The 26,800-nt window shown below is 37.0% G+C and overlaps 1 protein-coding gene across 1 annotated transcript; it reads left to right on the forward strand.

The window, feature by feature from the left end:
* The first annotated feature begins 295 nt into the window (after positions 1 to 295).
* Positions 296 to 21,301, forward strand: LOC145999244 (uncharacterized). The gene is made up of 3 exons (XM_083136179.1): positions 296 to 351; positions 11,787 to 11,950; positions 20,330 to 21,301. Exons 2-3 carry the CDS (start codon positions 11,870 to 11,872, stop codon positions 21,299 to 21,301), a joined length of 1,053 nt encoding a protein of 350 aa, XP_082992305.1. The 5' UTR covers positions 296 to 351; positions 11,787 to 11,869.
* Positions 21,302 to 26,800: the final 5,499 nt, after the last annotated feature.

A 26,800-nucleotide genomic window follows, 5' to 3' on the forward strand; every position in this document is an offset into this window, starting at 1 on the left:
TATGTTTTTTCTATCCCATAGTCCATAGACCATTTCGTGAGTTCTTCACTCACCCTCATTGTCGTACTTACTCAGAGACCCTAAAGCAAAAAGAGCGACTTAAAATAAATAGATCTTTGGAATACAATATAACATCTGAAAATAGTAATATAATATATTGTTAATAATAATAATAATACTGCCCTAGCACAATTTGGTGGCATTCTAGCATAATTTCACAGTTCGAACAGCACTTTTCGTAGCTGAGGGGTTGGCAACGCTGGTTACTGTTTTATTTCTTCATCTCTCTTGTTTATGTTTACCTCGAACACAACACATGAAGGTGTATAAGGCTGGTTATTTTGTTCCCGTGTAAGAAAATTAGTACTTTCAGTGGTATATACTTTGGGTGTAATGTAATTCCACTGCCTATCAGTGCCAGGGGTTTATGAAGAATTGTTCATCTATGTGTGTTGTTTAGAGGCATGAAATTAGCATTGAATTCAAGCTGGAAGAGAGCGGAGCCTAAAACCGAAGGAGCCCAAGTTCCTTTTGTTTTATTGCGATTTAATTGCTACGAATGCAATTTGGAGCGAATGAAGAATACAGAGAATGTCTCCAATTTCGTTAATATTTGTTATAGTAACTAAATTTTTCTTTCTAATCACGAATCTGGGTACTTATCCGATATGGCCCGAACACTTCTCACTCGTGTATTTCCTTAATTTTAGCATTGATACTTACCTATTCTGCATTGCGGAAGATTCTTTAAGGTGTAGTTATGACTTTTTCCATAAAATAATGTCAACTTTTCATATTACGAGTCATTATTTGTCTTCCTTGTTATGCTTGGGTTACAGACAATGTGGCGTGCACTCGTCATGGATCATCGCACGTTGTGCTTGTGTTTTTTCGATTTGGAGTTGGTATGCAGTATTTCAATCTTCTTAACCGAAAAATACCTACTTTCGTGTTCATTATGTCATCACAAACCATTGATGGATAGCCCCAAAAACTATCCACGATAGCCCCACGAACCATTGATGGATAGCCCCATGGACCATTTCCGGCAATGTTAGGTTAGGTTAGGTAAGCATAGTTGAAAAAACAATGGTAAATATGCGATAACGCCCGGACACCTTTTACTCATTTATTTCCTTAATTTTACCACTGTTACTTACCTATTTTGCCTTGCGGAACATTCTTTAAGGTAAAGTTATGCCTTTTTCCATAAAATACTGTCAACTTTTCATATTACGATTGATTATTTGTCTTACTTGTTCCCCTTCTGTAATAGACAATATGGCGTGCACTCGTAACGGATCATCGCGCGTCATGACGCGCCAGCTTGTGTTTTGTCGATTTTCAGTGCGCAAGCAGTGTTTCAAACCTTCATGACGGAAAATTACGTACTATTTCGATTTTTTTTTCATGTTTACCTCCACATATCATGCACGTTAGCCCCAAAATCCATCCACGGGTAGCCCCACAAACCATTGACGTTAGCCCCAAAATCCATCCATGGGTAGCCCCACAAACCACTGACATTAGCCCCAAAAACCATTCACACAAGGTTAGGTTAGGTTCCATTAGCACTTATTTCACCCCTAAATTCATCGAAAAAAGAAAGTGCGGTGAACATAGTTAAAAATAGAAATTTTCGTAATAAGAAGGCACTGCAGAGATCACGTGACTTTCAACGCTCTCGCCATCTGCACGCACACAATGGAAACGACGGCATAATGTGGCAGGCAATGCCAATTTCTTACGTAAAAAGTGATTAATTCTTGTTCGGCAGCATTAAACTCCGAAGTTTTTACTTTCCGTGAAAGAAAATACCTCCAAGAATGCCCAGAATGCTAAAGAAACTCATTTCAGTAAGTACTTTCTCCTGTAAATTTGAAGAAATCCGTCCGGGCGATATTGCATATTTACCAAAATAATTTTAAAAAAATCTCGTAAAAAAAGGCACGTTTGAAATCACTGGCAAGACCGCATGACTTTCGACGCTTGTGCCATCTGCATGTACATAATGGAAACAATGGCCTTATGTTACAGAAGATGCAAATTCCTTACGTAACAAGTGATTATTTCTTGTTCTGCAGCATTCTATGGTGAAGTTTTCAGTTTCCGTGAAAGAAATTACTTCCAAGAACTTCAACAATACTGCAGAAACTGATTACAGTAAGTTGTTTCTCCTGTAAATTTGAATAAATCTGTTCGGGTGATATCGGATAGTTACCCAAATCTGTTGTTGAATTCTGCGGTCACTTCTGAAAATCGTGAAAAAGCGGATTTAATTTGATTTTTTTTAAAAATCTGTAACGCATTGTTTTACGAACAAAATTATAAGGTAACACTTGCATGTAGGTGAGACGGATTTCTTACTTTTTACAGGTGAAAGTACTTATGCAAATAATTTTCTGTAGCGTTGTGGAAGTTCGTTAATGTAGTTTTGTTCCATTTTAATTTGAATGCATGTTGTTTTCTGCGAAAATCTCTGCCCGACACGCTGTTGCTGCTGCCACCATTTGCTTTCCGCATGAGAGCACAATGTTCCGTGTGTTAGATGACGTAAACCCCGTAGTCAGTGTTTCAAACCATGCCGTGTTATCGCTACAAGATGACGCGTCAGGATGCGCCGTGAAGTTGTTGCCAGGTGTGGAAGATGCCGTTGAATTTTTAATTCAACACTGAATCGTGAAGAAAGAAGTGGACTGCAGGACGTGGAAAGTTAAAATTCAAAAGAATTCCGTGTATTTTCTTTCATCGAGAAAAAAAACAATGTTGTCCATATATGCTAAATTGAACGATATGAGTGCTAATGAAACCTAACCTAACCTCGTAGGCACACCTCATCCCCGTGATGGTTCGTGGGGCTACCCATGGATGGTTTTTGGGTCTAACGTCAATGGTTTGTGTGGCTAACATCCTTGGTTTTTGGGGCTGATGCCAATGGTTTAATAATTACTCTTTATGTCAAATATTGAACTTTTTTCATGAAAAAATCCAGGCACGAAAGTAGGTATTCTTCAGTGAACATGGTTGCAACACTGCATGCACACTGGAAATTGACAAAACACTGGCATAGCGTGTGATGAATGGGTATGCTATCGCCATATTGTGTGTGGAAATAACGAAGAACAGTAAGTACTCGGTAATGTAAGAAATATTCATTATTTTCGGTAGAAATTCATTACTGCACCTAAATAAATGTTCCGCAATACATAGTAGTATGATATCAATGTAAAAGAGTGGGAAATAAATGTTTTGAAGGTGTCTCACCTATTTGAAAGTAGTACCAATTATAACTGATCAGAAGGCAAATAGTAGTTAATATACCAAATATTAATGAAATTCAAGATAGTTATTTACTCTAAGCTTCAAAAAAGTTTCGTGGCAACATCAGTTAAATCTTTTCCCATTGGGTAAAACACCGAAATCCATCCATTTCGTAATTAGCCCTCGTCCATCCTCCTCCGCACTCCACTTAAGTAAATCTTGCACATTATCAATTTTATCACTCCTCTGCTCCGCCATGCTTTAACGAATAATGTTCTACAAGTGCAATACAACAACTAATGCTCTGCAAGTAAGGAAGGAACAGTGTGGCAATGCTGTAGACAGCACAACGAATGTTGAATGTCACATTTTCATATCATCAAAGATGGCTGTTATGTTTACGTATGGAGAATGAATGTGGTAATGAAGAATGTAATTTTGCAATATATATAGACATAAGTAAACAATTTTTACATGTGACCAAGGCATTTCAACAACAGATTCGTTATTAGAAGGCCAAATGTAGTTAGTATACCAAATATTAACGAAATTGGAGACATTCTCTATATTCTTCATTCATACCAGCAATTTTTACATGGTTCGATTCAATTGAGATTTACGTCTGTTAACATCAGTGAGGTGCGGTGACCTTGACACTTGGTGTAGCAATCCGAGAGGTGCCGAAGGGTGGTTGGTGTGGGTGATAGCCTCCCCCCCCAACCCACACACACTTTAGTGCCCAGTATTTGTAAAGAAAGTACACGTAACTCCCACCGCCTTTCGAAAATATAAAACAATTTCATTTGACTACTAAGCCAGAGATCCCTGCTTGTCATGGGTGTTCTTTGTGTGTGTGTGTCTCTTCATCAATTTATTATCTTCGCGATTAGCCCAAAGTGGCAGGAAAGTGAAGTAAAATAAACCAAATCTATCAATGATTTGATTTTTGTTACTTAGCGTCGATTTTTTGTCACATTAGGTTAATCGCGAAGATGATACGATATAAGAAAGGACTGGATAAACACAAAGAACACCCATCCCCAGGTGGGGGTTTGAACATGGAACTCCTGGTGTCATTGTGCACTGTGATAACCACTCCCCCACGGTTGGTTGATTTGGTGTATTAAGCCCACTTTATGTACAGAAAGGCTAATCGGGACTGGCCGTACAGTTTAAAGTGGTAACTGAACTACTATGTGCCTCCACTGGGTACCGCTGGCCCTCGTAGCACATTGCGCTAAGACATTAGGGGCCCCAGATTCAAATCCCGGCAAGGGCATGGATGTTTGTGAGTGTCCATTCATCAATTTCATCATGTCATCACTCATCCCCATTTTTGCAAATTAGTCAAAAGTGGCACAAGAAGCAAAGTTTAATAAAGCAAATAAAAAATCCACTAGCTTGCATTCCCTAGAGGAAAGGGCTAACCATTCAGATATATGGGTATCAGTAAAGCAAACTGCATTTTGTCCCAGTGATAATTTTCAATTGGTTTTTTGAAACACCATCTTTGTGTATGGTTAACTTTTTTCCAAAAGTTTGCATTGCTTGATTTCCCTTATTTCTCCATCTCACGATCTCATTACTGAAAGATCAGAGCTCAAGCCCTAGTCTGTGCATGAGTGTCTCTTTGTATCCACCCTTCACCCATTAAATTTAATCAACATTCAATTGTCATTACAGAAAATAGGTAAAGTTATGGAAGAGCAATGCTAACAAAAAGAGGTACTATTATAGTATGGGGGTGACACCTATAAATCATTTATTTCACTCTTTTTTTATTTATTTTACTATTTTGCAATGCGGAACATTTCCTAAGGTGAAATAATGCATTTCTAACTAAGATAATGTCTATTTCTTACATTTACGAGTACTTACTGTTACTTGTTATTTTGATTCTGTAACACACATTATGGCGATAGTGTACTGCTTCATCGCCCGTTGTGTGAGTGTTTTGTCGATTTATGCAGTGTTGGAACCTTGTTCACTTGAAAATACCTACTTTCGTGCCTGGATTTGAAATTATGCTAATACCTCGCAAACCATTGACGTTAGCCTCACAAACCATTGACGTTAGCCCCACAAACCATTCATGTTAGCCCCACAAACCATTCACATTAACCCCAAAAACCATTCACGTTATCCCCACAAACCATTTTCCGTAAGATTAGGTTAGGCAAAAAGAATTTTAAAAAATTCAAAATTCTCGTCACGTCATGTTCTAGTTAGAACACGGCGAGTTTGAAACACTGACTAAGGTGTTTATGTCATCTAACACATGGAACATTGTGCTCTCGTGCAGATAGCAAATGGCGGCAGCAGAAACAGCGTGTCGGACAGATTTTTGCAGAAAACAACATGTATTCGCATTAAAATGGATCAAAACTAATTCACAAACTTCCACAACACTACAGAAAATGATTTCCATAAGTACTTTGTCCTGTAAATTTGAAGAAATCCATCATCACCCATAGTAAACTATTACCCCAAAAGAAAATATAAATACAAATAATTTTCTCCAAGTGCATCTGCAAGGCACTGTGAAATCTGGAGTCCAGAGTCCTCTGTTTATGATTGCCCTCATGACTTAAGTTCATTAGCTACTTATTGCGATTAAATCTATACATCTAGAAAAAGTGATGGGATTTGGCAAAAATACAATATATTTAAGGGGATAAACAGGTATCAATACACACCTTTTTGTAGTTTCTTCAATCACATTCATTTGGCTTTTTGAGTTTTGGAATAAATTTTTCACTTCATTATTCACAACAGAGTACAACACACAGGAACAAGAATACACGCTTGTCATGTGTTCGAATCCCGGCCTTCATTATTTCCATCATATATCACTCTCATCCTCATTTTCGCGATAACCAAGTGTGGCAGAAAAGCGAAGTGAAATAAGCCTAATCAACAACAACAATAAGAACACTCGTTCTCTTGCCCAAATAAATACATGCTTACATAATTGTTTTCATCGGAGGCCAAGAGATACTATATTTAAATAAAACACTACTAATACGAGAGTGAGAGAGAGAACGTGAGCAAATATTTTTTATGTAATCATTATATATTCCATATTTGGAAAAAAAATGAAAGCATAACATTTTTGTCTGCACACAATAAGTTCCCATTTCATAAATAATGAAACTACATCCCATATTATACATACACATTGTACAACGTGCAAAAATGTTGGAAAAAATCATTCAGCATTCAAAAGCATTACCCATGTAGGGCTGGTGGCCAAATGTACCCCTCTAAATTTATGTTGATTTTTTTTTTTTCAATTAATATATGTTCATGTTTTACATAAATTTTGTTCACAATCCAGAATCTCGAATATCTGATGTATTTAGTCATGATATGTTTCCCACATAGTTCTATCGTGAAATACTTCCACAATTTTTATGTGTCTGAACCAGTTGCATGCACATTCAAAATGTGTAGAACCATGTGCAAATGCGTTTGAAATACAAACACAGCCACGCAGGGGCCTACAGGGTAAATGGCAACAATATGCTGAATGATATTCCTGAATTATCAGCATCCTCATAACAAGCATGTTTCCAATTTGTATCGAAGGTCAATTTTGCTGACTCTGTGGCCAAGCATATCAATTGGCTGACTTTTAATCCCATCAACAAAATTTTCAGGTTCGAAACTTTGTCTGTACCTTTATCAATTTCATCTGACCATCACTCATCCTCATCATCATGATTAGTAAAGAGTGGCAGAAAATCAAGAGTGATACAACCAAGAAATTGTTGAAATTCTAACAGAATTAAACCAACATGTGTAACTCGACAAAAAAAAAGGTTGAATTATTTTCAGCACCAACAACTGAATTTCAGTCGCAGCAAGATCTTTATCATTATCAGCAACTGCCTGTCCAAGTACCTATTGTTTAATTCCAATTCTTTCATGGCCACTGCATTTTTTATGTAGTAAGGTAAAAGGTAAAGCCCAATGCATAGCACCATGCCATGAAGGCACATTTAGGGGATGTTGGGGAAGAGCCTCACACATTTTCGTTCTGTTCTTTTGGAGGTGATGTGACCAGCACTATGCTCCATCTGCCTTTATCCCCCAATGTTGTGCTCCAGGCAAACCCCAGAACCACTTTTTGCAGGGACAAGGCCAGAAAAATTCCAACCTTAGGTCACCCACCTTGGAAACTGAACCTGGGTCTCCCACGTGACAGTCAAATGCCCTACCAACTAGATTGTGAGTGATGATATGATGAAATTGATGAATGAGCACTCACAAACATTCATGCCTAGACCTCAATTCAAAACCGGTTGCTCCTGGCATTGTAGCACGATGTGCTAATCACTCCGTCACAGGGGCTGGTCCTTACCGACTAGATTGCTGTGGTATATTACATGGTTTGATTTCTAATTATGTCTGTTAACACATACTTCAGAGGTTTCGTGACTACTTACTACACTTTTTCTGGAGAACAATTTTTTCCTCCCATGCACTTCTATCTGATTGTTTGCAAGCAGTCATTCATTAACTGTTGTCTTAGATACAGACTGCTGCTTCCATCTTATTTCACATGCATGGGATGTGAAGGAGTATTATTTCACTCCTAAATGTTTTTGTTATTATGTTAGTCAGGTTAGGATTAGGGCTCGTGGTATTAATAAAAGATTCTGAAATCCTTTGATTGTTAGATTAGGTGGGTTACTTTTAGGTCTCCTAGTAGTAGGAAAATGCCCCTAAACTCTTTAAACACCTGATCACATCTTGATCTGGCCTTGAGCACAAAACTTGCTTCGAGCCTCACACGATATTTTGCAAATAATTGACGAACGTTCAGCAGGTTGAAAGAGAAACTACATTCCATCTTACTATTTCACAAATTTTGTATTACATCAAAAACAGGGGCGTTGCTAGTATGATTCCCAACAATACCATGCCTGTCTACATTTAGTGCAATTTTGCTTGTAATTATATAGTGTACATTTCATACTTCAGATGCAGAAATGTAACCCGTATTAACCATGTAAAGAAAACCAAACTAAACGTTTCACTACTCACATGGTTGCAAATTGACTACACATATATGTACAAAAAAATCCTTTCCAAAATATTATATCAAAGTGGCTTACAGGGGTGTCGCGAAATGTTCCAATATTTTCTCTGAAATGACACTTCCAAATATGTGCTTATTTAGTACTTTTTACATGTAAAATGTTTCTGAATTTGAAATTTGTGTTTATTTTTTCAACTTAAAGCAAGCAACCAAACTACACTAACTGAGCCTTGCAAGTGCTAGATAGGCTTACATTCTGCAGAAGTATCTTGAAACACTAAGGGTGACATGAAATGAAACAGTTTGAGAACCCCTGTTCCATCATACAGTGTTTATTCCATTTACTAGGTCACATATACATTTGGTCACATAAGAAGAATGCTCCTTCATTGCTTGAAAATGCTTCGTCTTTTCTTTTTCAAGAGTATAGGACCCGTTCCGAAAGTCGCACGAGTTTAACACGTTAAACGAGTTATGGTAACTGGCTGTCCCACAAGTGCTATCGTGCATTTCGTGAGATTCATTATGCTCACCCAAAAGTCGCATTCCATATGTTTCATACAAGAACGAGATTCACCAAACACACGGGCCAAGAGGCTGATTTGTTTGGTGAGAATCGTCTGCTGCTTGCAGACAACGCGTGTGTTTGATGGATTCAAACTGAACTAGTTCGAAAATGTATTATAATTTTAATAGATAGCAACATGCACAAGATGAGTATGCCTCAACTGTCCTTAGAATGTGATTAAAATGAGTAACAGTGTCCGCAGTAGTGTTTATTTTTGCCATTAAGAACATTCCTTCCACTGGACACCATGCGGAAATGTTCTCTAAAAAAAAAGCTATGCCTGCTCTTTTGCCTAGATCGTCCCATCAGTCTGCAAAATAACTGGTTTCACCAAATTCACGAGCCCAGTTATTTTCATTGAATGTGTTTGTTTCGTTAAGACTTTCGAAATGCACCCATAATATTGTGCTTATATTAACCAGCAATCGGTCATGGGTGCATGCCACACTCACAATTTAATAAAGTGTCATTTTAATAATATTTAAAATATTGTCCTGCTGCACACACTACCAACTTTTTGAGTACCACTGGAAATACAAGAACTTAATTTCAAAAAATTAAAATTTGAATTTTAAATTCTTATACAATTAACATTTTTTTTATTTGATTAATGTATTCCTTAACATTTGTGACGTGTGTTTGTAGATGTATGTATTCTGAGCATGAACAAGTGAAATGGCAAATGTAAACTACTCCGCACTTGAAATTAAATATTATATATGTATAAATATATATATATATGTGAGTGTGTACATATGCCATTTAATTGAATTGGTATTTTGTGGATATGTTGTATTGGCCGACACGCATATCTCTGGCGTGATCGGTGCAGCGCAATGTGAGAACCAGTGTTGCTAATCTGTTCGATACAGAAATCGCTACAGTGCACCGAGGCACATCTGTTCATAGAACAAGGAAATTAGAGAACTGAGCTCTATCTAAACATTGAGTTTTAGACACCATGCATTATAGCGAGGGCTGGAATTAATATGTGCTAACAAGTGGCTTGATATGTACATATATGGACTAAAACTTTGCTAAATTTGGACTAACACATGCATAAAATTACCTAAAATGATGCAAAGAAGACTTCTTCATAGTGATTGATTATTTGTGTGATTTCAAATAAAGTAAACACTGTATTATTTTTCCATTGCATTAGTTGGCCTGGTGGCATTTTAGCTGTTCACTCCCAATAAGCTCATCCACACTGGTACTGGAACTGCAACAACATGTGATACATGACTGACACTACTACTGGTTTGAGAACTAATAATCTGCGCTGCGAACGTGATAAACCTCGACAATTGGACCACAAACACTTCTCCTTATGCAGTATTATTGCCTCTCTATGATGGGCCACAGTCAGCTGCCTTTGTTGTACATTTACAAACTATACTGGCTTCCGCAACAATAACAAGGATAAGAAGAAAACAAGTACATATATTGCCACCAGACTATAAGCTGTGTGGATTTCTCTTTTGTTATGAACTTGCCATCAAATAATGCCAATTTTAACAAAAAACAATATGCATCACATTAAGCAGTAAAAATACCAGCTTCCTTCCTTTGTACAATTCCTACAAGAACATGTGATGGAGCCAAGAGTTGAAACACAGAAATGCTCATGCATCCACATAATTTGTTTCTTTTGAACAATTCTAAAGAGATGAAGTATGAACAATAGTACTGGAGGCATTATGGAATTCAATGTTTACTAACCAAACACTCAAATACACACACAAGCACACAACATCAAACCGGTCAAGTACTTAAAATAATGTTATGGTGCTTCCAATCCAACAAAACTCACAGTCACTTTGTCTTTGTCCTTACGTGATAGAAAACTACTTCATTAATACAATTGGCCACACTAGTTTCTAACTAGCCAATGAAAATGCACTGCCTAAAAGAAGTAACCATTACGCCATGCTATATTGTCACATTAATGTCCCTGTTGAACGGTGTGAACCTTGAGCTGGAGCGGTATTCAATTGTTTTCAATTATGTTTGCGCGAGTGTGTCCAGGAATAGAATGACAATCAGCAACAATGGCAAAGGTTGGCAAGCAGGGTAGAATATGTGATGCTAAGAGGCAGGGAGATGAAATGAAAATTGAGATCTGCACTGCAGCAGAGATGTGTGTGTTGGCCTTTAATCACACAGACCCTTTAGATTGTTAATTATATTTGTGGGAGAGTGAGAGGTGGTAATATGTAAGGTTGAAATAGAGAAAACATTTACTGAGTGAGAGATGTGAATGTAGCTAGGAAAGTGAGGATATGTAATATATAACTGGAATGACCGAAATATAATAGGAATAGAAATATACAAAGCTATGTATAATTTAAGAATGCAGTTTACAATAAATTTTACAAGTTTGGTAGGGAATCCAGATGTTCAACTGTAACAATTGCAAAGAGGAATGTTTATTTTTGTCTCAAGACAAATATAAAGGGAACATTTACATTGTAATAAATATCTACTATTGAAGTAGGTAACTAAAAAAAAAAAGGCCAAGGTATCCCTGTTTGTTGTGCACACATGATGTGAAGGCACATGGGGTGTGTGGAGGTATAGAGCTCCACATATTCTTGATCATAGCCATAGTTGTGATGTTGATTAGCATCCTGCCTTTACCCTCCAGGTACTGATTTATGAGTCTGGGTGAACCTCAGAGCCATGCAGAAACAGGAAAAATTTTCCCTTGTGCAGATCACCTGCCCCGGGATGAGCTTAGGTCTTCCAAGTGATAGCCAGATGCTCTACGAACTGAGCTATGGTGGTTCTTGGTAGATGACTATAATTTTCATAAATACCCTGCATTTACACAAATTTTATTTAGCTACCCAGTGTTTAAATACCCATGTCCCAACCCTACCCTACTTATGACTTCAGTTTTCTTCATTCTAGGTTTCAGAGGATGACAGTTTTTCCAAAGTTTGTGTGCTATCCATGCATAGACAAGCCAGGCAATCTTGCAGGACTTCCATGACATGTCTTCTGAATCAGAAAACCTTCTGAATGAAAACCCATCATCTGCAGAACAGAAGCAGAGAAGGGAGATGGGCTTTGAGGTAAAGTTACTATTTTTTACTTGAAGGAGTTGTGATGTACTTAAAAAATACCATCAACCCTTATTTGTCTTGGGGTGGTAATAGATGTATTTCTAAGAAATGAAAAGTATTATTTTTACACCTGCTGTTACTAATAATATAATCATGTATACTTCCTTGAATAACCACTGTGAAAGAGATATGTAAGTATCAGGGTTCTTGTGAATAAAATTGTGTTTCATATTACACTATTCTCTCCTGTTTGGCACAGCAAATCAATTTTGTGTGTGGCATGGACCTCATCGTAAAACTATTTTAAAATACATGAGGAATGGAATATATCTACAGAACAAGATATTGCCATGTTTAAAAATATATTTAAAATTCAATTTAGTTATGTAATGTGCAAGAGTTGCATGTATTCATTATATTTTACCATACATTCTTGATAAATGTCTATGTTAATGCACTCATCATAATAAAATACTAGTAATGGAAGATGTACCTAGAGTGGGTAATAATAAACACCACATTGAGCTTTTCAATCTTATAACATGAGTGTTCATCAGCAACTTTTTAAAATGAGGAGGTTGAAATGCTAATTTGTAAGACAAATGTAGTTTTTTTCATATATACAGTGTGTCCGAAAAGTCACGCAACCCGGTGTTTACGACCGTATAACGTAATAGCGAAACGGAATGAGAAGAAACGCTTTCTGCCAAGAGAATGCCCGGTATATTGGGAAAATTTAGAGAGACAAACATATGTAAGAACATGCATGTTTTAATAACAAATAAGCAAAGTGTTGCCAAAGGCGAAAAAAGATATTTGCAAATCGTGTATATTGATGCACAGAACTCACTGAGGTAAATTATTGCAACATTTCACAATACCAAACAACAAATTGGATGGCCATCTATTGAATTTGACAGAAAAAGAACTTTGACGAAGTTTCAAAAACATTGCAGAAGGGAATAAATGGGCTGTTCCAAAAATCGATGTTTTTACAATATTATGAGGGACACTGGCAACACTGTTGGTGTCATGTGTCACTAACAGACGTGTTACACCTCAGGCTATCACACTAAGGCACTTTTAATGATAAAGGAGAAAGTTGGTTATTCTCGAACATATGCAATAAATTACATACACCTTGCAACCCTGAAATGTGGGTATCACTACAAATTAAAGGAAATGTTTGAAATGTCCACCATTTTCTTGGATACATAAGTTGGTTTGCTTGATCATGTTCTCAGATACCTTCCTGAGGGTTGCAGCACCGATATTATTAATTTCCTGTGTAATGTTTCGTTTCAGCTCCTCCAATTTTCTGGGTCCCGTTTGGTATACTTTCCCCTTTAAGTAACCCCACAGAAAAAATCTCCAGATATCAAATCTGACGAGCGACTGGGCCATAAATCCTTGGATATTAGACGATCACCAAAAAATTCTCTCAGCATACGAAGAGATTCATTAGATGTATGGCAAGTTGTTGTAGCCAAACATCACGTTCGTCTTCTTCCAGGAGAGCAACGAATTGCATTATGAGATCCCCATACACAGCAGTATCCGCTGTTGTCTCAAAGAATAATGGTCCCACAATACGACGTCACGATATTCCACACCATACACCGATTTTCGGAGAGTGCAAGGGTAGTTCATGCTACTGATGTGGGTTTTCTGTCGACCAATGCCTGGAATTTTGGCTGTTGACATACTCATCCAATTGAAACCAGGCTTCGTCGCTAAAGAAACTTTATTCAGTACATTGACACCATTTTGTCGAATGATTGAAACCAATGACAGTAACGCAACCATGTCGGGATATCCACCGCTTTCAATTCATGAACAACACAAACTCTATAGAATACCACGACGATATTCGGATTACCCAGATGCATATACAATATGAAATATTGTTTCAAGATTCGGGTAAAATTTCAATTGCCGTATAGCCTTGTGAGCAGTTGACTTGCGTAAGTCCAATTCTGAGGCGAGCTTCCGAACAGACTTTTGTGGCGACGTCACCATTCTTTGTTCAACACACTGCAGAACAACAGCTCCTAACGCAGAAGGGTGCCCTGAACGTTGCTTGTCATGTACTGACCCAGTTTGTCGAAACCTTTGCACAAGACTAAAAATTGACGACATATCTGGAGAGGGAGTAGTCAGAAACTTGGCACGAAATACTTCTCTTACGCAAGAATATGACGATGTTCGGATATATTCTTCAACAATAAACACTCTTTCCTGTGTAGAATACGGCATTTTAAAAACACACACATGACGTCAGCATAAGTAGACACAATCTGGAATGCCGTTCGTGGCAAACAGCAACCACCTAAGGATCAGAAAACATAACAATTGATACACGTTCTTCTGTACCCACATTTCAGGGTTGCAAGGTGTATGTAATTTATTGCATATGTTCGAGAATAACCAACTTTCTTCTTTGTCGTTAAAAGTGCCTTAGTGTGATAGCCTGAGGTGAAACACATCTGTTAGTGACACGTGACAGCAACAGTGTTGCCAGTGTCCTGCATAATATTGTGAAAACATCGATTTTTGGAACAGCCCATTTATTCCCTTCTGCAATGTTTTTGAAACTTCGTCAAAGTTCTTTTTCTGTCAAATTCAATAGATGGTCATCCAAATTGTTCGTTGGTATTGTGAAATGTTGCAATAATTTACCTCAATGAGTTCTGTGCATCAATACACACGATTTGCAAATATTTTTTTTCCGCCTTTGGCAACACTTTGCTTATTTGTTATTAAAACATGCATGTTCTTACATATTTTTGTCTCTCTAAATTTTCCCAATATACAGGGCATTCTGTTGGCAGAAAGCATTTCTTCTCATTCCGTTATATGGTCGTAAACACAGGGTTGCGTGACTTTTTGGACACTGTATAACATCCCTGATGGAAACCTTTGTTCAGAAGATCAAAACACTGCATTTTATCATTTAATAACCAGTCATAGAAGATATTTCTTAGCTATTGTATATTTGACATAACAAAATCGGATCACACATACACTGGAACCCCAAGTTCAAGTTTAGTTTAGTTTACCTCTTTAGCTACTTACCTTCTGAGGAATATTTATTCTAAGTTACACTGTAAATGCATAGCTTGTAATGATTTTCTTAATTGGAGCAGCATTCAGATACAGCATGGACAAAATGGACCAAAGAATTATTTACCACTGTTATATTAGATTGCTCCATTGGAACATGCTGACTGTCTTCTGTATTATTTCAAGTATTCTGTCTGTCTATTCAAGTCTCTGCCCATCTGTCTTTTTACTGAAACCATAGAGCATGTCTCATGCCAAGGTGAGTAATCTGAGGTCAGATCACCCAGACTCAAATATATAGGTACCCGGGGGTAAAGGCAGCTGAAGAATGGTGCTGATCACATCACCTACATTGTGAACCAAGATCGAGAATGTGTGTAGCTCTATCCCCCACATCCCGTTCCCCTAAATGTGTCTTAATGACAGTCTTAATGGCACAATGCAATATGCTTGGGGGACTTTACTATAGTGTACGCCACGATTGACATTCAAAAGAGTTGCTACATCTGGTTATAGCCAATTTTCTTTGTCCCTGTATCCACTAGGGTGTATCAAACCTCACATCCCCTTTGTTTTAGAAAGTCTTAAAACATGCAGAGTGCAGAAGTTTTTTTTTTTTTTTTTTTTTTAACAACCTGTGATTTTTTAGGCTCAGTCAATAAATAATGAGGCAGAGGATATTACACCAAAACTATGGTAGTTAGAAATGGGTCGATGGGTCTGAAATCGAGGTGCAGGTGTGACAAAACTGATTCACACATGTATTCCCGCTGGATGGCGTTACGTGTCTGGCAAGGTATGCGCAAAGGCTGCTAACTGAGCAGCGGCCGTGTCCAGTAATTCCATGTTTGACTGTGACGCGTAATGGAGGCATCCAAAGAGGAGCAATGGGGGTGTTGTGTGCTTCTTGACAGCGGAAGGTGTAGGGGGTTGTGAAATCCATCGACGAATGGAAATAATATGGGTATATGGGTTGCACTGTATGTCCCGTGCAGGAGTGGAACAAACTCTTTGGCGAAGGACACGTGGAGTGTGCCACCAAAGTGTATCACAGACCAGCATGTTATGCAGGTGGATGAACTCATCAAGACAGACCGTCATGTATGAGTGGATGACATTTTGGCATCATGATACTGCCAACACAATCATCAAGGATGTTCTGTAAAGTGTGCGCTCAATGGTCTCGCAATGTCCAATTGCCAGGGTTGGCCCAGGTGAGCCCATCCCAGTTTTCCCCATGCATTTTTTTTTTGTAGAAAAACCCACCAAAAAAGGCAAACAAAATGTGTAGTTTTTTTAAGAAAATGTTGTAAATTATTGCTTTAAATACTTGTGAGGTTCTACAATTGTCAAAATTTTTTGGAAAACTTGTAAAGAAAAGGCTTAGCAGAGCTTTAAATACTAAAAATGATGAATGTAGTACAAGTCACAGTGAGTTTTTTCAGGCTATTTTCCTCAAATCATGCTAGAAATGGACTTTTACATATCTAAGAAACAAAATAGAAAATGTATCAGAAATTTTTAGATAAAACCTTTGCATTTATTGATGTAGCATAGTTTAATAAAGCTTATAATTTTTAAATGTGGGAACATTTTGGTTATCAGTTACTTCCTTATGTGAGTGGAAACGATAGTGGCAGATCATAGTTTCAACTGTGACAATCAATTGATACAATCAATTTTTGCATGTATAAACATTACAAGGGAGAATTGAGTACATTTTATTGAAATGTCGTTAATTGTGGCATAATTAACTTGGAACACACTTTAAATTATTTTTGTCATTTCTCATCCTAATGGGTTGCAGTAAAATGTTATTTATGTCTGGTTAGGAGCTCTATACCTATGTAAGTCATGCATCTTCGTAATTACCACAATATCAGCTTTGTGCACGAAACTTAAAGTGTATTATGTACTTGCACCATAATTTGACAATAAAATTATCAAAATATGGTGCATGTTTTAGGAGGAACATGAGTTAGGGTGGATGGGCGGAGAGGGATAAGTCATGTATTTAATGACCATGATAACTGCTGTAAATTTAGAATAATTTAGGTAAAGTTATTTCTGCAGCTAGAAAACTTGTAAACCAAATTGAACAATTTGTTTCTAGATTGTGGATGAAAAACTTATTTTCTCCATGTTGCAGGATCTACAATGTTTTTGTTATTTTCAAAACTGTCTAGAATACATTTTCAGCGTATAAGGAATTAAACTGAGTAATTTTAGAGATTTCATTGGTCTACAATTTTGCAGTAAAGCTTTAAAAATAATATTTCTTAGCTTATAAGAGGAGTGGTGGTAAAAGGTAAGATCACACACATTCTATTTTTGATAACCGCCATAAATGCAAAGCTTGTGCGTTGCAATTTTTATAGTTGCAATATAACTTAAACGATTGATCTCGCATCGTCTTTGAGAAAAATTGGTCACCATGTTTAAAGATAGTAGACAGACTGATTTAACATGTCTTGTGAGAACTTTAAATTATACTCATATTTGACTAGGTTATATTTTCGTACATTTAGAAACACAAGTCTCAGCAATGTTACGGCATCACTTGAGTTTTAAGTTTTTAGTAAAAATTGTGTAATGTAATGTGTGTTTTAGGAGTCACCAATTTTGAGACCACAATAACTACAGCAATTTAGAGGGTTTTAGTTGAAATTAATCACAACTAGATACACCTAGGGAATGACTCTGTTTTGCATTTGCATTTGTTCAAAATATTTCAAGAGTGTAGAAAAAAATGGATTTTTCTTATGCTGAGATATATTCCAAATTCTGATGACACTTCCAAATCTCTGCTAAACTATATTTTTGGAGATTAAGAAAAGGGTCTTAAGAAATTTAGGGCTTTGCTTAAGCTATAATTTGACATTAAATGTTTTTAAATATAGTGCATGTTTTGGGATTGTTGTGGACCAAATTTCAGGTCACCAATGTTTTGATCATGAGAATTGCCATTCTTATAGCATTTGAAAGCTTATTGTGGAGTAGTTGGAATAAAGCCAACTTAGGGAAGGTGTTCACATTTTGGTATGATTGCATTTGCAAGTTCTCTCGATCAAGCAGGAGTAATTACTCGTTCCCTTTCTTATTCAGCATTAATGCTAGCCAGATATTTGGAAGATGTATAAATTATTCCATTTGGATGAAATCAGCCAGACAATTAGAAATGACTAACTTATAATTTGGCATGGTTAATACATGGAGGAGGTGTTTATGCTTGAAAAGTCCAAAAAATAATGGGAAAACACAACTGTGATAAACTGTTTTGAAGCAGATTTAAAACATTGTGTTACATAGTATTTTTGGATTATTTTATGGTCTATGGCATATGAAATAAATTAGAAAAAACTGTGTTTGTTGCATAATTCATTCCAACATATGTACAACACTGCATTCGCAAAATAATTTGTTTCATAAACTGAAGTTCAGAATGGATTTGATTGATTGATTTGCTTTATTTTACTTTGCTTTTTGTGTGACTTTTGGCTAATTTGCAAAGGTAGGGATGAGTGATGATGTGACGAAATTGATGAATGGAAACTCACCAACAACAGTGCCCAGACTGAGATTTGAACCCAGGACCCTTGGCATCGTAACGTGATGTTCTAACTACTCCATCACATGGACCGGTGAAGTTCAGAATGAAATATTCACTAATAGTATCAACTGAAAATGTGCATAACCTTGAAAAATATGTAATTTAACATCTAAATTTGAGTATCATTATAGAGGAAGAAGGTAGCAAACCTAATTAAGAAAATGAAAAGTCTGTAAAAGTTAGTTAGTCCTTTTTTTTTAAAAAAAATGTTCCTGCATTATTCAAGTTGTTATGTTATGTTACCGTGTTGTTTGTTAATGTGTTCATGGAAACAACTACTCAATTTTGTGTCATGTTCATAAACGAAAATGCATCCAAGTACACACATACACACACATATGCATACATATGGATTTCTCTTGTTTGTTGTTTCACTGGGTGATCGATTGATTTGCTTTATTTTACTCCTCTTTTCTGCCACATTTGGCTAATCGCAAAGATGAAAACGAGTGATACGATGAAATTGATGAAGGAACATACAAATATTACCCATGCCCAGTCTGGGATTCGAACCCAGGACCTCTGGCATCATAGGTATTTCTCTTGTTAGAATAAAATGTTATTAGTCCTCCCCTATAATCAGGTGGCAGTGTAGAGTACCGTTGTTGACTACCAGAAAGAAAGAAAATACTGGTAATGACATATTCTGTATTGTCCCCCCCCCCCTCCCGTTAATTTGATTCTTGGATACACCAAAGTATGTGCCTCCTCAGGGAATGCAACCCTGAAAACTGATCACAAAGCAACAGCATTAACTATTACACCATCCAGGAAGAGTTGAATCAAGTTGTTGCACAAATATGTTAGAACAGAAATATTAAATAACTATTCCCTCTAACAATTATCTCTGGAGCAAGGGTGTGCATAGCATCAGGAAAGGGAAGGAAATAGAGTGGGCAGAGCAAAGCAGTACATGCTGCTGTGAAGGTTGGTAACTGCAGTCGCTTACTCCTCTCCAGGCAATCCATTTCTCTCTCTCCCATGTTCATTGGTGGAGCCATCTCATGTTACTACTTGCGCAGAGACTTGTTTTTGTTCGCTTGCTCCAGAGAGAGTTGGGACAGGGTATAAAGCAGTACAAATAAAATGTTATGATACATTACTACTAGGGGAATATTGTATTTCATTCTTATGATGTATATTTTTAAATATAACCTTAAAAACCCAATAAAATCCAGGTTTTATCTGAAAAAAAAAGAAAAAAACCCACCTGGGTTGAGGTTTTTTTTTAAGAAATCTAGGCAAAATGCCAACCCTGCCTATTGCACGACAATGCTAAACCACACACAGCCAACACAACAAAGGAATGTCTGAAAACATTCAAGTGGGAAGTCCTCTCTCTATAGTCCAGATCTGTCCCCGTGTGACTTCCACATCTTCGGTGAGCTGAAAAAAGCTCTGCGGAGACAACAGTTTCAATCAGACGATGACGTCAAGGAGTACATGTCCAGTTGTTTCCAACAGCAGCCAAAGGAGTTCTACGACCATGCCATTTTGCGACTGGTGTCACAATGGGATAAATGCCTAACAGTGGCAGACAATACTTCTGAGGGACATTACATAAGTAGTACTGTGAAATATCCTCTGCCTCGTTATTTATTGACTGAGCCTCATAAATAAAAAAAATCTGATTATTTTTTTTTATAAGAAGTAAAAAAGACATTTAAATTAAAGATCATAATTTTTAATCCACACTGCTTGTGATTGTCTTTCAGAAGGCTTCTTCATCCTGGTCTGATGATTGTGAAGAAAATGTGGCTCTTCAAGTGTCTGGCACAGGTTTCTCTCCTGTGGAAGTGCTCATAAAGTCTGAATCAGAAAATGCCGATCCATTAGTTTGTGAACAAACATCTCTGGAGAATATGTGGCTTCCGGATGAGTCATGTGTCAAGACTGAAACTGAATCATTCAAGGAGCCTCCTGATGTTGATATCTCTCTTGACATCAAACCATCTAATCAGTGCATACAGGATGCTTCTGTCGATATGAAACAATCTAAGCAGTGCATACAGGATGCTTCTGTCGATATCAAAGAATCTAAGGAGAGCATACAGGGTGCTTCTGTTGACATCAAACCATCTGATCAGTGCATACAGGATGCTTCTGTCGATATCAAAGAATCTAAGCAGAGCATACAGGATGCTTCTGTTGACATCAAACCATCTGATCAGTGCATACAGGATGCTTCTGTCGATATCAAAGAATCTAAGCAGAGCATACAGGATGCTTCTGTTGACATCAAACCATCTGATCAGTGCATACAGGATGTTTCTGTCAATATCAAAGAATCTAAGCAATGCATACAGGATGCTTCTGTTGACATCAAACCATCTAATCAGTGCATACAGGATGTTTCTGTTGACATCAAACCATCTAATCAGTGCATACAGGATGCTTCTGTTGACATCAAACTATCAAGTAAGTACATGAAAGAAACTTCAGATTGTAAAGTGGAAAATGTGAGTGTTGATAGTTGGATTCAATTTGAAGGCAGAAATCCGGAAGTTCCTAGTGGGCAAAATGTTCATAAAAGTGAAGGATTTTATCCATGTTATCATGGACAACTTGTTACAAAAATGCCATCTGAGGACAGTGACAATGGTGAATTAATTTTAAGTGAAGATCAAGACATGAAGTATTCTGTAGAGAATCCTGATGAGGTGGAAGGCAAAATGGCAGAAAGGTAGGTGAAGAAAATTTTAGTACAAGGATTGAAAATGAGCATGGCAGTACTAAGGTTCAAAATTGGACCTTTTTGCTTGTAGATTATGATTCATGTAATTTCTCTATTTTGCCAGCAGTGCTGCAGGGTTACTGGTCATTCAATACAAGATTCTCCAGAAGTGTCCACCCCACCATGTCAGATTGGGATAAAATTTGTTACATTATATCCTTAGACATATATAAGAACCCATAGGATTTATTTCTGCTTTTGGAATATCAGTTCTAGTTTGTAATTTATAATCCTCTGAAATTTCCTGTCATTTGATGCCTTTTTTCTTATGGGATCAAGCCATGTGTAGAGTGGTGTATCCAGAATTTTTGGATATACTTTTTTGATAGTCAGCCCTCATTTTGTCATCCTTTCCTGCCTTTATTTTCTTTTTAGGAATAAAGGGCCAAACGGGAGTAATGTCCCCTGTCTTTCCCCATCCCCTTGAGGTTACACAGCATGTGCATATTTTGGGCCCAAGTTCCTTTTCTTTTATTGTGATTTCATCATGTGGTACGAATGCAATATTTACATGGTTTGTTTTAAATTTATGTTTGTTAACACATACTGGGAAGTTTTAGCATTAAAATAAAGTCCCCAAATGCATTCTACTAAGGTTCTGATTTGCTTCTACATTCATTCCCACTAGTCTGCCATAGTAACTGTCGCTTGTCAACGAAGAATACCTTCTCCATGGGAAGCACGCATGCTTCCGTAAGGTAATTTTTATGTTTTTATTTTTCAACATTAATAAAGCACCTCCCCTATGGCGTAGTGGTAAAATCATCGACTTGTAATCAAGGTGTCCTGTGTTCAATACCTGGTGGAGGCACATAGTGGTTCAGATCCCATTTTAAACTGTAGGTTCAGTCCCGATTAGCTTACTGTGCCTTAAGTGGATTTAAAACAACGGTAACACTTTACTATACCAGAGACGGATTTCTTCAAATTTACAGGAGAAAGTACTTACGCAAATCATTTTCTGTATTGTTGTTGATGTTCGGGAATGTAGTTTTGATCCATTTTAATGTGAATGCATGTGGTTTTCTACGAAAATCTATTTCCGACGCGCTATTGCTGCTGCCACCCTAAATTGAACGAAAGGAGTGCTAATGGAACCTAACCTAACAGGCCTAACCTAACCTAGTAGGCATACCTCGTCCCCGTGATGGTTCGTGTGGCTATCGTGAACTTTTGGGCTAACATCAATGGTTTTTGGTGCTACCCGTGGATGGTTTGTGGGAAATAAGGAACAACAGTAAGTACTCGTTAATGTAAGAAATAGACATTATTTTCGTTAGAAATTCATTATTTCACCTAAAGAAATCTTCCGCAATGCAGAATAGTACGTTAGCAATGTAAAAAATTGCAAAATAAATCATTGATAGTTGTCTCCGGTATAGTAAAGTAGTACCAAAACAACAATTCAATCAATCAGCATAAATAACTTTTTTTTAGAATCAAAGCATGCTTCTTTAAGAAAATTTCAAATTTCGTGTGACAATGATTTCCAAAATTCTATGATAATTAGTCTTTCTGCTGGGAGAATTTAAAAAAAATCAAAACAGTTGGAACCGTTACCATATTTTGGTTGCCTGACAGTGGAATTATACACTTGCAAGATGAGATGTGATGGGGCGTTCCCCCTTATACTATTTAAATTTGTTAAAAAATTAAGTTTGACACAGCATGCATAACACCATGCCAAACAACATAAATGTTGTTATCAACGTTTTAAGCAAAACTGTGCACACTCGAGATGAGATACCACATTGTGACATTACATGCTTAGTTTTGAATGCAGAAAGGGCGTTGCTGGTGTAGTCTTGTGCATTCTAGCAAGTTTCATTTTGTGGACATTGTGCCTATATGTACAGAAGAATCCATGAGTATTACCATGCAAATTGTTCATCACCATGTTCGTGCACTCTATTTGACCCAATAAGAGCTTCAAGAATGAAATGAAAACTCAAAACAAGCTGCTGACAACTTCTGCACCAACATACATAAAAATCCATCGCTTAAAATCACACAGGCTGAAAGAGAAATATTAGTGAAAATAAGTCATGGACAATTTGCTCGGTAATACTCATGGATCCCACTGTACTGTCTAGATTATAATTTTACCTCATGAAACTAACCTGTTTTCTTCTCTCTTCATGTGATGGTTATAACCAAAATCTCATCCGATAATTCAAACCACCTTAACTATAGAATTCCCAATTTGTGCACTTCATTTTGATTTATTTATATAAACTGAAATTTTGCATTTGTGCAAATGAAATATGAAACTTGTTTTTAGTAATAACTTCTGCAACCAGACAGAAGCATATAACTTGATTTTACAATTTTGACCAGTATTTCCCCCTCCATCAAAAAATTACTGAAGCAAGTATTAATCCAGTCATTTACATATGTGTGTGTGTGTGTGTGTTAAACAAGGGAAGTACGGCATGAATGACAGAGCACACTGACCAATATCATCCACAATTTTCGTTTTCACACTTCAGTGGCTATTTTTAATAATATTGATATTTAATCTTCCAGTACATTTTATTGCCATGTTCTTATAGCACTGATTGTTGTAACCACTGAATTTTAGCAGTAACACAATAAAGAAACATACGGTCCAGACTCAAAATTGTAAATTGAGTAACTGTTACAAGCAAAGAATGTGTAATTACATTGATAATGAACACAAACAAAGCATAAGACCACAGTATTTAGATGACAGTGAAATAATTTACAATACACTCAGTTGGCAGGGAGGAAAAATGTTTCTTTGACCAATTGGGGAATCAAGACTTAGTATTAGAGCTTATAGACAACACTACTTAGCCGAAGTTTTTTCAACATACACAAACGTCATGTGCCTAATATTGACCATATATTTATATAAAACATGGCGCAACAGCCCATTGAGGGCCCAGGTCTACCACCAACTGTTGACCTCACTCCCACCTGATCCTACTCATTACCTTCTCCCTAGGTGGCAGATCATCCAACCAGTTACAGGGTGTCGTGTGGTCAGCACGACAAACCCCCAGTCCTACTCATTTGTAACTCCCCAATTTCCTCACAATGGTGCGTGGCCACTGGTCCCACACATAGGCCGAAATCTCTTGTTGCGTTTTCCCTAGGAGACTCAAACCAGTCTGTCAACCTTGAGCAATTTGAGTAATTCAAGATGGCGTCCAATATGGCAGACTATACAGTTAATGACCTATATCTCAGTAACCAATGGTTGTAAAGAGAATTTTTTTTTATTCTTGATCCTCATTAGATGGACTACGAAAGAGATTCTGTGTAGTTTTATCGTAATTTAAGAAATAATCCTTAAAATATATAATTTTTCTCGCACCTTTTGAGGTTTTTGCCTTGTAACTTTTGAACAAATCAAATGACAGGAAATTGTTTTCAATAAAATTGGTAGGCCAATTCATAACCTTTACAACAATATAAGACTTAATGCATTTAATTGAAAAATACACTATAAAATATGTTCCAAAATGGAGGATAGTGCCAAAAAAGTGCATCCTTATCACAGGTGGACTTGAATATAACAGTGAAGCACATTTTTGGCACTATCCTCCATTTTGGGACATATTTTATAGCACATTTTTCATTCAAATGCATTAAGTCTTGTATTGTTGTAAATGTTATGAATTCGGCTAACACATTTATTCAAAACAATTTCCTGTCATTTAATTTGTTCAAAAGTTACAAGGCAAAAACTTCAAAAGGTGCTAGAAAAATTACATATTTTAAGGATTAGTTTTTAAATTACGGTAGAAGTACTAACATTAGTGAGAAACTACACACAATCTTTTTTTTAGTGCATCTAATGAGGATCAAAACTACAAATAGATTTTCTGTTTACGACCATTGGTTACTGAGATATTGGACGCCATCTTGAATTATTCAAATCGCTCAATGTTGACAGTGTGGCATCAATCGGATCTGAGATGTACATAACATAAGGTTTCAAAATAAGTCAAAACATTTTATTCATACCTCAAGTCAAGCTTTTCCATTTGGCACCCGGGTTGTGTAGGTCCAATCTCAATTAGCCCAAATATGCATAAAGTGGATTTAAAACAAAAAAACTCAAACGAACTCTTGCATACAAGTTTAAGGACAAGTAAGACAGAAAATGCTCTAAGTGCTTTTCCAATGAACCTTTTGAGAACTGGGCATTCCAGGCATGTACTTTTTAAATATGATGGTGACATGTTCAAAAGTGGTATTTTGTCATGATTACCTGCAAATTTCAAACTATTTGCATTCACAAAGCCGATGCTGGGTCAACACACGGGTTTGAATTTGAAATGACCATCCCGGACAGGCTCGCTCGCTCGGTACATCTAGAAATGTACACTTCGTGCTTCCAACAGGTATTGAACCCGACACACGTTCATTACATTACATCACCACTACGCCATCAGGGAGGTGCATCATTCCAATCATTGATATTTGCTTATGGGACATAATGTAAAACTTACATTACGTAGCACTTGACATGGATATTTATTATATAATGGATTTACCATCCAGTGCTTAGCTCATTTTCTGTGGGGAAAGATTGCAACACTGGGCCAACACACGGGTTTGAATTTGAAATGACCATCCCAGACAGGCTCGCTCGGTCAGTTCGACAAGGATGGTGACGTGTGTTGCACTGAGTCTGCTTTGTTTTGGTACCCATAAACAATTGCAACGAGTGTGTGCTGTTTAGTGTTTAGTCCACACTTGTTATCGTAATCTACACCTGCAAAGAAGTTTATTCTTATGTTTGCAATGAAGTGAAGATCATAGTCACAGTAGGTTATTTAAAAGCTGTATAGCAGAAGAACACAAACATTTGAATTTCAAATAAAACAAAGTTTCTTTCTAGCCTACCCCTCCACGTCACCCCCCTTTGTCAGACCTGAGGCCTGCCATCTAGCGTGAGCATTAAGAAACAAGTAGTTCCTTAAAATCTTTTCTAGATGTCACTAGCGTCACCAGTGACGTCATGGAGTGACGAAAGCCACAGAATTTAACATTGAGTTAACATTTCTCCTTTAGTGGTTTGTCTATGGGGGTGAGATTGATGTTTATGCTAGTTGCAATTTTTAACAACGGCAACCATTTTTACCTTCAGTTGCTCATGAATGCAATCCAATGTTCGCAAGGACAATCTAACTTCAACGTGATAAAAACACAATTGTCGATGGGGGGACAAGCATCCAAAACTGTTCATTCCCTTTGTTGAATATGTAAGTATCAACTTGTACTTGCAGAAATTAAACAAGTGGCTCAGCCACTCGTGCTTTTCGACCCTCATAAACAAATGTAAGTCTATGCACAAAAGCAGTTCATACTCCCCTTTGTTATGTCAATAAATCACTGTAAATTCACTATGTAAGAAATGTACATACCTCATTCGTAGAGGCATGCATATTTGGTTTTTGACGAAAACATGAAATGTGAA

The sequence above is a fragment of the Lepisma saccharinum genome, chromosome 15, assembly GCF_977018435.1.
Source record: "Lepisma saccharinum chromosome 15, izLepSacc3.1, whole genome shotgun sequence".
NCBI classification, from domain to species: domain Eukaryota; kingdom Metazoa; phylum Arthropoda; class Insecta; order Zygentoma; family Lepismatidae; genus Lepisma; species Lepisma saccharinum.